At 46.0% G+C, this 11,104-nt stretch overlaps 1 protein-coding gene across 1 annotated transcript in view; it reads left to right on the top strand.

The window, feature by feature from the left end:
- LOC126546938 (nose resistant to fluoxetine protein 6-like) overlaps positions 1–6,470 on the top strand; it is a 54,373-nt gene extending 47,903 nt beyond the window's left edge. Inside the window, exons 11-15 of the mRNA XM_050194657.3 lie at positions 3,012–3,134; positions 3,260–3,380; positions 4,114–4,300; positions 4,816–4,958; positions 6,167–6,470. Of these exons, the coding sequence (XP_050050614.3) occupies positions 3,012–3,134; positions 3,260–3,380; positions 4,114–4,300; positions 4,816–4,958; positions 6,167–6,355 (763 nt within the window). The 3' untranslated portion in view covers positions 6,356–6,470. The remainder of the gene's footprint in view (positions 1–3,011; positions 3,135–3,259; positions 3,381–4,113; positions 4,301–4,815; positions 4,959–6,166) is intronic.
- Positions 6,471–11,104: the final 4,634 nt, after the last annotated feature.

The following is an 11,104-nucleotide window of genomic DNA, read 5'->3' on the forward strand; positions in this document are numbered from 1 at the left end:
AGGGGAAAATTCAACTTCGGCGCGAGCGCAGTCGATCACGGCTTTATGACGGGATAAGAAGTCCCATCCGAGGATGACGTCATGCGAGCAGGTGGGAAGAACAATGCACTCCACTATGTAAACAATGCCGTGAATAAGCACACGTACAGTACAGGCTGCGTGCGGAGTGACGTGCTGAGCGCTTGCCGTACGAAGCGACAGTCCAGAAAGCGGCGTGGTCACCTTGCGCAGCGAACGGCACAGTTTGGCGGCTATCACAGAAACGGCTGCGCCGGTATCCACAAGAGCGAATGCAGGAACACCTTCTACACTAATTTCGACCACGTTAGCAGGACAGGCGCGAGGACTTAGACAGTTCGAATGGGGCGCAGTTCTTGCCTCGTGAACTGCGACGTTCAGTTTTCCTGGTCAGGTGGTGCGGGTCGCCGACGCATTGGGGAGAGCGAGCGTCGGCGAGGGGATGGCGAGCGACGCGAAGGAAATTCTGGAAGGTCAGCACGAGCATACGGTTGGTGGGAAGGAGTGGCGTATTGGCGAAAGGGCTGGCTGCCGTACTGGTAGGGCCGAGAGGCGTCGCCGAACGCTTGAGGTCGACGTCGGCAATATCGGGCGACGTGTCCAGGAGTGCAGCAAGAATAGCAGATGGGACGATTATCAGGCGTCCTCCAAGGATTAGCTCTCGGTGCGGTCCAAGATGCAGCATGGGCTTCCGGTGGCACCGGTTGGGAATGGGTCGCGAAAGACGCAGGCGGAGGCCTGCGTACTGCCTGCGCGTACGTAAGAGGCGCAGCCACAGGCAGGACTGGCTGCGCATAGGTGGGAGGAGTCGCGACAGGCTGCACTGCCAGAGCAGAGTTGAGATTCGTGGCTGCAGGCGGCTGATGGTGTGCGGAAGGGACAACTTGAGCGACCTCTTCGGAGATGAAAGTGCGGAGCGTGTTTGGAAGACGGGAGGTGGGCTCCTGAGTGAAGGGGACTAAAGAAAGTTGGCGGGCAACTTCCTCACGCACGAAGTCCTTGACCCGTTGAAGTAATGAGCATGGGTCGTACGTGCTGTCAAGGCTTGCCACCAAGTCGTCGCTGCCCAGAGCACGCCGAGTCGAAGCGCGTTGCTTCCGTAACTCATCATAACTTTGGCATAGGCTGACGACTTCAGACACAGTGCGCGGATTCCTGGCTAGAAGCATCTGGAAAGCGCCGTCATCGATGCCCTTCAGTATATGGTGAATTCGCTCAGCTTCGGGCATTGCCGCGTTGACTCGTTTACACAGGTCCACGACGTCTTCAATGTAGCTCGTGAATGTTTCTGCCGTCTGCTGTGCTCGGGCGCGCAAGCGTTGTTCAGCGCGCAGTTTGCGAACAGCGGGTCGGCCGAACACTTCAGTAAAGGTTGTCTTGAAGATTGACCATGTGGGTAAGTCACTTTCGTGGTTGTGAAACCAGAGTTGCGCAACACCAGCCAGATAAAAGATGACGTGGGTTAACTTCGCTGGATCATCCCACTTGTTGTGCGCGCTCACCCGTTCATATGACGCCAACCAGTCTTCTACGTCTTCGTCGTCTGCACCGCTGAAGATCTTGGGGTCGCGTTGTCGTGCAACGCCGGTGCAAGTGACGGACTGTGGCGACGGCGCTGTTTGGGATGAGCTGTCGGTCATGGCGGGCGATAGCGTTCTTGATCGCAGCTCCAGGGTTACAAGCGACGGGGTTTGAGTCCCAGCACCTCCACCAATTGAGAAGAGGTTTATTGGCGGCTCCTCAGGCAAAAGCGCAGCGACCGGGAACGGCGAGACAGCCCGAAGCACTGTCCAAAAAAGGCGACAGTAATCAACAGCGCGAGCGGAGCCGAGCCGCGCGTTGGCGATGTGTCTGTGCCGCGAGGCGCGTCTTCTTCTTCACAATACGACGAAGTAGTGCTCTTATCAATTTTGAGCTGCTATTTTATGCATTTAAATATCTAATGTGCTGAATTTTATGTTTACTTTATCACTGCCGAGAAAATAGTGCTATGCAATTGTTAGGACTTTTTTTGTCCCATTCTTTTGTTATGGCGGTTTCTCCCGTCACATACAACTTTTACATTTTGATGTTAACTATTTTAGAATTATAGGAGACAGCTCGTACCGCAAATGAGGTGCTGGGTCCGCAGTGCGAACGATATGTAAATTGTATTCCTGGCGGAAATTTTCTTTTATTCTATATCTTGCCACTGCGAAGGTCATTTGTTACTTTCTCTTTTCCATATCACTGCATCTCCCGAGCTTTATTTTTAGCTATCATTTCGATATAGCGAGCTTTTTAGTAGCTGAACTTCCCACATTATCGCAATAAATAATTAAGCACAGGAAACTCTGAGATTTCAAATGACTAGTCGATGATCTCAACTGCTGCGCTGTGCACATCGCAAGCTTTAGTAGTAGTCGTAATAATAATAATAATAATAATAATAATAATAATAATACGGATTTAATATCCCAAGGTGGGGACATACTGGAACATGAGTGACGTCGTAGTAGATAGCGCAGGATAATCACCGGGGGTTCCTTTAAGGTGCTGCTAATGTGAACAGCCGAGAGATATTGCACAGTGCTCTCGTTTGGAATGCGTCCGGTGTAGTTGGCATTCGTTTCCCTAACCTGGTGCTGAGCGAGAGACCACTTCACTCAGTCAGTCACCGCGGCTGCTGGCACAAAATTAAAGAGTGCTCTATTAGATTAAATCTAAGCACTCTGCAACATTAGAGTGTTTATCTGTCTCTCTCGCTCTCGCTTTTTCCACACCTAATATTTCTCCTGCTTCTACGTCCCCTTTCATCCATTTCTTTTTTCTGAGAATTGTATTACCAGAAATGTAACTTACTTGTTATTGCGTGCTTCTATATCCTTCGCAATCGTTCGAGTAATGTGAATTCGATGAACAAACTCACATGTGCATTAGTGGACGGTTTCTTGTGTTTCTGCACTGTCCTACCTTTCAGCAGCAACAGATAACCTGCTAATTCGTGCTTCCAGGTTTCCGAAAACAACTGTGACCGTGCTTCTGTTGGCTGGAGTTACCTGCAGCACTTACACGGCCTTCCGCACATTCTTTACGAATCTGCTTTACGGCATGACAACTGGCACGAACGATGGACGGTACCACGGTGTTCGAAATTTAATAACTGATTTAGTATTAATCATTTCGTTTGGGAACTTTTTCTCTATATTTATTACTTCCACATGATGCTAAGAAAAACTAAAAGAGGCTTTATTTTTTTCAGGCGCATCTTCAAAACTATTGAGTTGATTTATTTTAGACCAATAACCCACGTGGCGACGTATGTAAGTGGCATCCTGGCAGGGTACCTGACTGTGAGATACAAAGAAGTCACCATATCTGGTGTAAGTATATATATATATATATATATATATATATATATATATGTGTGTGTGTGTGTGTGTGTGTTTGTGTGTGTGCGTGGAGCAATTGTTCCACCTGAGCATCTCTCACGCTATGAGTACGGGTGTGTTCCACTAAGGGTTCATCAACCCGGTGTCGTGGAGAAAGGCAATTAACAGGCGCAGGCCTTTTCTTTTTCTGATTACTCCGGGCCTTTCCGGGAGCACAGTACTATATACATCTTGAAAGCGCGCGTGTGAAAGACCCTTCTACTGTAGACTGTGAAATACCGGTTTAATTTCGTCATCGAACTACGGGCCCAACCAGACGGAATGTTCCAGATAACCAATCTCATCCCATAATGCCACAAAGCTAGGAAGTGGATCTTTCAGTCTTAAATAAGCATGCCTTCGTGTAGGTGGAGCCAGTTCTAACTTGAACGAGGAACGCAGCCTCTTTTCGAATGAGTTCTCTGACCACACAGGGTTGACATGAAGTTCGCTGGAGCGCCCTAAAATGAACACGGATTGCGGCCTTCGTGTGCTGCAGGTTCTTGGGGGCTCGCAGTTTGGGCGCGCATGACAGCGCTTCACGGATCAGTGCCAGCTTTCTCATTAACAGGCTAACCTACTCTCTTTCAACACCACCGCCCTTTAGTTGGAGCAAGCACATAATGATTTGAAATTGTCTTTGACATAAGAAAATGGTGTTGTTTAATCTCTTTCCTTTGCGCAGTTCACGCAAGCATTGCTCTGGCTGCTGTCAGCCGCAGCCATGTGCTTCATTTTATTCATCACATTGCCATGGAATCGTGGGCACTTACCGGACCCCATCACCAATGCTATATACGGAGGATACCACCGGCTCCTATGGTCACTGTCACTATGCTGGCCGGCTTACGCCTGCGCTACGGGCTACGGAGGTGGGTATAGCTCTTTCTCATTAACCGATGTGAGGGCGGAGACGCGTTGCAATATGCCAGAATGTGTTGTGGTACCTAAAGACAATGACGAAACTCTGAGCATGCAACAAATCCGCGGAGCATCCTCTCTTTCTTCTGGCAGATTGGGATTGACGAAATCCGAGCGCTTGCCTTAGGATTTCGGCGGAAGCTGCAGATCGACCAATGGCAAACGCTGGGAGATGGCTGGTGTACTTGTGAAGTAAATGCATGGAACACACTTAATGAAAACACATTACTCTTAAGGCCAATGAATTGCTGTAAAATTCGATGATCGACAACAGGGTGAATTGAGGCGCTCGATTTTCGTTAGTCACAATCGTGCGACATGGCAGACTATGAAGGCGCATCCACCGCCTTGGCCGTTAATGGCGCTGGCTAACACTGCCACGGCTTAGCTTGTGCAAGAACACCCAAGAACACCCGGACAGGTGCGTCGAGGTGAGTCTCTTCATCGGTTCAAACAAATCTCGCAGGCATGATAGCACGGATGTCGTCGTGGAAAGGGTTCGTGCCCCTCGCAAGGCTCACGCACGGTGTGTACCTTCTTCAAGGCGTGTTCCTTCTTCTCCGGATGGCGCTCGTAAAGACACGCTTCAACTTGGACGACTTTTTTCAGGTAAGATACGCAGATCTGGGTATAGAGACGCTGTGGCTTCAAGAGCACAATAGCTAAACCGTTGGCAAAGGGAGATTCTGTAGTCGCAAGCCTGGCAGACTCTTTTAAGGCTGAAGAGTAGCTTGCTTCTTCCTAATGATTTTTTTCAGGTTCCTTTCTCAATGTCATATTGTGTTGATGGCGATTATGCCCAGTAAATTTCGAAACGAAGATCACATTTCTGGAGTAGTCATGCTGCCTCTCTAGCTACCAATAAGTGAGGGAAAAAGTCGTACAAAAGACTTTATTTGACACGAATTGGAACGAGCTAAGTGAAGTCGTTCAAGTGAAATAAATTCCGCTGATGCTAATAAGAACACAATAAGACCATCCAAGTATTTTTGTTTCCTTTTTCTGGCCTTCCTTATTTCTTTCTTTGCAAGAGAACGTTCAGTTAACACCAATACCTTTCCTAGTATAGTAAGCAGAATTTTCTGAAATACCACTTTGCCCAAGTCGTGACTGCTTAGTTAACTGTTAAAGTGATCACAAGTGCAGTTAGTCAATTTACTCTTGTATTTACTGAATCCATGTAATGCATAAACTAGACTGCACTTTAGAAAATGTGTATGACCATAAATTCTGCTTTAACTATGAGTTTCGCTTTCAAGTTTTGGGCGCTAGTCTAGTCCAGAAAGATATATTACCATTATCCGCACGCACGCTCCTAATTTCTTTAGTCCGCCCGACCTACGTCATTTGCCCACATTCCGCGTGAATTAAAGTTTATGAAGGTAACAGTAATATCATCACTGCCATAATACATTTAACTAAGATGAAAATGCTTTATTCATGGAAGTCGTTCCATACCAGAATGCGATTATATCTTTTGCGTATTTCTCACAAATCTTTCTGTACTGATAGCAAGATGAAAACGCCTCTAATATTAATCAGACGTGCTTTCGAGGGAACTACGTGGTGTTAACCAGTTATCAGCAGGGTCTTTGCTATCGTCATCAGAAGAAAATTCGAAGTGATGTGAGTGCAGGTCCTTATTTTTTTCTTGATGCCTGTCTTTTTGTTTTCAGTTTGTAAATGTATATCGCTTTCTGCCCAACTCTCAACGAAGCTGGGAAATCTTGTCGCTTCGGGCTCAGGCCCCCATACTACAGTTGACATTGCGGTTCTTGTTTTTTCATTAAATTGACTTTTTGTCATTTTTCTTTCAGCTTACGAACACACTGGGAATCATAGGCATCAGTTACTACTTCGCATACCTGCTCTTCCTTCTGTGTGATGCGCCCATCGAAAATGTTTATGAGCACATTTTCGGCAACAAAGTTCCTGAAACTTCACAGCCTACAATGCCCACTCCCAGGCCATTACAGACAAGTGACCAAATCCGACGGCTTCCCTGAACGTTTTCACCAAATTCGATGCGCTTCAATCAAAGTGAAATCCTTGGGTCATGCGCTTTTCTTGTACGTCAATGGTGCCAACAAGCCGTGGTAAATAAAGAAAATCATGCCAGCTTGGCTTTTTTTCGCGCTTCTTTTAAAGCTTCTGTGCTTCCAATACAGTGCATCTGAATTTTTTTTTCATGACACATTTTAAGCCCTTCCTTTGCTCCAGTTATAGCAGTTTTTGGACACCTATAGATACGACCCCTTTAAGAAACTGAAGCACGTGTTGTAGCTTCTATTTTAATCCACCAAAAAGGAGACCCCCTAAAAGCAATCAAACTTTTTTATAATTGCAAGACGTGGGTAGTCCAGCAAGCCCGTGAGGCAGAGTTGAGGCAGGGCCTTGACGTTCCCCCGTAGGAGACCTGAGCCCGGGTCGCGTTAAACCTTGCCGGACGTACAAGAAAGTTACATCCATCCATCCATCCATCCATCCATCCATCCATCCATCCATCCATCCATCCATCCACCCACCCACCCAACCTACCATCCATCCATCCATCCATCCATCCATCCATCCATCCATCCATCCATCCATCCATCCATCCATCCATCCATCCATCCATCCATCCATCCATCCATCCATCCATCCATCCATCCAATTATGTTTGGCTGTACTCTTAGAGCAGTTCTTTCAATTTGCTTGCCATTGTAGCAGTACCAGAATTGATTTATGGAAAGGCAGAGAGGCCGGCCCGAGCTTGCGCACTCTGACCTGCTACTGTGCACCCGGGGAAGGGGGAAAACAGGGGTGAAAGAAGGATGGATGATTATTACGACAAAGAATAACGTTGCAGTGATGCCAGTTGTGAATACAGTAGCGTATTCAACGTACTGAGTTCACTCCTCGTTCGTGTAATATTGCATCAACTTCGTTAGAGTTATTATAACATATCTCGGGGGCCTGGATCGAGGACCCAAAATGAAGACCTTTGAGAGTGACCAAGTGCCGACAGAGGAATTCGAAATCCCACAGGTAACGCCGGAAGACGTAAAGAAAGCCTTGGGAGCTATGCAAAGGGGGAAGGCAGCTGGGGAGGATCAGGTAACAGCAGATTTGTTGAAGGATGGTGGGCAGATTGTTCTAGAGAAACTGGCCACTCTGTATACACAATGCCTCATGACCTCGAGCGTACCGGAATCTTGGAAGAACGCTAACATAATCCTAATCCATAAGAAAGGGAACGCCAAAGACTTGAAAAATTATAGACCGATCAGCTTAGTGTCAGTTGCCTACAAACTATTTACTAAGGTAATCGCAAATAGAATCAGGAACATCTTAGACTTCTGTCAAGCAAAGGACCAGGCAGGATTCCGTAAAGGCTACTCAACAATAGACTATATTCACACTATCAATCAGGTGATAGAGAAATGTGCGGAATATAACCAGCCCTGATATATAGCTTTCATTGATTACGAGAAGGCGTTTGATTCAGTCGAAACCTCAGCAGTCATGGAGGCATTGCGGAATCAGGGTTTAGACGAGCCGTATGTAAAAATACTGAAAGATATCTGTAGCGGCTCCACAGCCACCGTAGTCATCCATAAAGAAAGCAACAAAATCCCAATAAAGAAAGGCGTCAGGCAGGGAGATACGATCTCTCCAATGCTATTCAGAGCGTGTTTACAGGAGGTATTCAGAAACCTGGATTGGGAAGAATTGGGGATAAGAGTTAATGGAGAATACCTTAGTAACTTGCGATTCGCTGATGATATTGCCTTGCTTAGTAACTCAGGGGACCAAATGCAATGCATGCTCACTGACCTGGAGAGGCAAAGCCGAAGGGTGGGTCTGAAAATTAAGCTGCAGAAAACTAAAGTAAGGTTTAACAGTCTCGGAAGAGAACAGCAGTTTACGATAGGTAGTGAGGCACTGGAAGTGGTAAGGGAATACATCTACTTAGGACAGGTAGTGACTGTGGATCCGGATCATGAGACTGAAATAATCAGAAGAATACGAATGGGCTGGGGTGCATTTGGCAGGCATTCTTAGATCATGAACAGCAGGTTGCCATTATCCTTCAAGAGAAAAGTATATAACAGCTGTGTCTTACCAGTACTGTGTCTTACCAGCTGTGTCTTACCAGCTGTGTCTTACCAGCTGTGTCTTACCAGTTTGTCGCGAATAAATCTAACTGCCTCCCGGATGGCCTAGTTTGGCACCAGATGAGGCTTGCCATGCACTCTTAAAAATTATGCGGATCCCACGTGCTGCGGTAGTCGGTTGAAGTGGTGCTTTCTTTGGTGTTTGCCAGGAATGCTGTTAAAATCTAGTGGTCATTTGAAAGTAGAAATAACGCGACGATGTTGGAGCCGTTTTCGCTTGGAAACATCGCAGTCAACACACATGGCGCTCCAACACCGCAGAAACAACAGATTGAAAACAGAGCATACTGCACACAAACACACCTTTTAATTTTACACACACAAGAAGCACTGCGATGCGGGCCGCATAAACAACTGGCATATGAGATTACAGAACTTATCGATATTATGGTGGAGAAAGGACACCACGTGACATTTCAGTGACTGCCAAGTCACTGCGGCGTTATAGGTAACGAGCATATCGATAACCCCGATTGGTCAGCTCTTCAAGACAATAGGTCAGATGCCGTGAGAAAACTTCGGGTGCTTCTACTAGATATCATGTTTTCTATGTGGCACACCGAACTTTTTCAAAACAACCGGCTTCACCTACTAGTCTCCTTCGCTCCGACTTTACATCCCAACTGAAGTCTGCCGACGTGACCCTGCTTTGTCGGCTATGGCTAGGAATGGCTTTTATACAATGGAGGTGCTAGTATTTGAACTTGGGACTTCTTACACATAAAGTGAGCACTCTACCTTTCAGCTACAACTCCGGTACGTCAGCATGTGTCATATGCCAGCACTTTATTGTTCTTCACAATGCTGCAGCTAAAAGGAACTGTAAGGCGTTTCCTTCCAATTAGGTTTCTTATGTCAGCACCACATCAGCATAGTGAATCATTTGCTGTTGTCCTACAAAAATGTCACTTATTGCGGTGTTGGAGCACTGGATGTGACAGTACAATATGCTTAGTGTTTTCTTCTTTTGAAATTACTATATTTATTAGTATATTTATTAGTATTAGGGAGGGGGGGAAGCAGTGCAATAATATGGGAACTAGAATAGTTGCACAATAATATTGTGACTGAAATACGAACAAAAAAACATAATTATAAAACGTGCTTGATTAACAGCCGGAGAAGGGTGGATAGGAAAAAAAAGCAATGAATGCAAAACCATGACATATTTTGGACTAGAATACATCTAGCCCAACTAGCCTGGCAGCAGACGTTACTAAACTCCCAAGGTTAGTTCTAGTAGTAACACATAAATACCCAAGAAAGTGGATGGGGAAACCGCGCCGCGGTAGCTCACTTGGTTAGAGCATCGCACGCGTACTGCGAAGACATGGCATCGTTTCGCCACCTGCGGCAACTTGTTTTTTCATTCAATTTCATAGCCATTAATTTGTCATTTCTTTAATTCAATTGGTAAGTACAAGTAATTCCCCATATGTTTTCCTTTGTGTCTTTGTTTGTTGGCTTCTCATGTATTGATTAGTAAATATCGGGCCCTCGGTTAACCCCCTTTCTTTAAGGCATTTATATGCAGCACAAAGTTCAATTTCGGCGTTATTTAATACGTACGATGTTGGTATACGGGCATTATGCTGAGTAAATCACATTAACTTTGTTTTGAATCCATTCAGCGTTTTTAACCATGTGGTAGACAAATTAATATTGAGAAGGTCGGACTGGAGGAGTTCACGATCGGTATTACTTCATATGTTACGTTACACAGGTAGTACGCAATCATCTGCGAAAAGTCTAGTGCGGTCTAGTACGGGAGCATACACAATTAGGCAGATTATTAAATAAATCAGAAATTGCAACGGACCTAGAACATTACCTTGGGGGACACCTTATGTTACGTTCACATAAGAATGAGCGTTATTAACGGCTCTGAACTGTGTTCCGTGTAAAAGAAATTCGGCCGATCTGCCACATATTCCATAGACATGCTCGAAGGCTGCTCCTTTCGAGGGCCGAAAAATTCAAAACCGAGAGCAGCGGGAGACCCTGCTACTCAGATCAGACAAGCGAGACCAGGTCTGGGCCGTCCAGCTAGCCGAGGCAGCCACTGAGACCCAAGGGATGTCGGCTATCTGCTAGGCGGAGTGAGGCTGCATCCGCCCCTGTAATTGCTGGCATCAATAAAAGCTGACTATCTCTCTTTAACACACGAGACGACGTTATGGTGTGGGTTAAGCTGTGTTAGATTTAGTATAAGCCAGGCGGTGGGGAACATGATCGAAAGCTTTTAAATAATAGAGAAAAGGCTAGCGTGAACTTGAAAAGTACAATCTACTACCGAGTGTAAATCATGTACAAAACCAATGAGCTGAGTGTCGCATGAATATCCTTTGTGGAAACCATGCTATTGCTTACATATAATATTGTGCTCCTCAAGGTAGTTGATGAACTGAGTGTAAATAATGTGTTCCAATAGTTCGCAGATTCTATTAGTTCAAGAGATGGGGCGGTAACTGAGCGGCAAAGATCGACCACCGGACTTGAAGATGAAAATGACTTCGGGCACCCGTCAGTCTTGAGGAATAGTATGCGATGAAAACGATTGCGGGAAAAGAGCTTACAAAATGGGTGAGAAGCTAGCTG

Source organism: Dermacentor andersoni, chromosome 1, assembly GCF_023375885.2.
Source record: "Dermacentor andersoni chromosome 1, qqDerAnde1_hic_scaffold, whole genome shotgun sequence".
In the NCBI taxonomy this organism is placed as follows: domain Eukaryota; kingdom Metazoa; phylum Arthropoda; class Arachnida; order Ixodida; family Ixodidae; genus Dermacentor; species Dermacentor andersoni.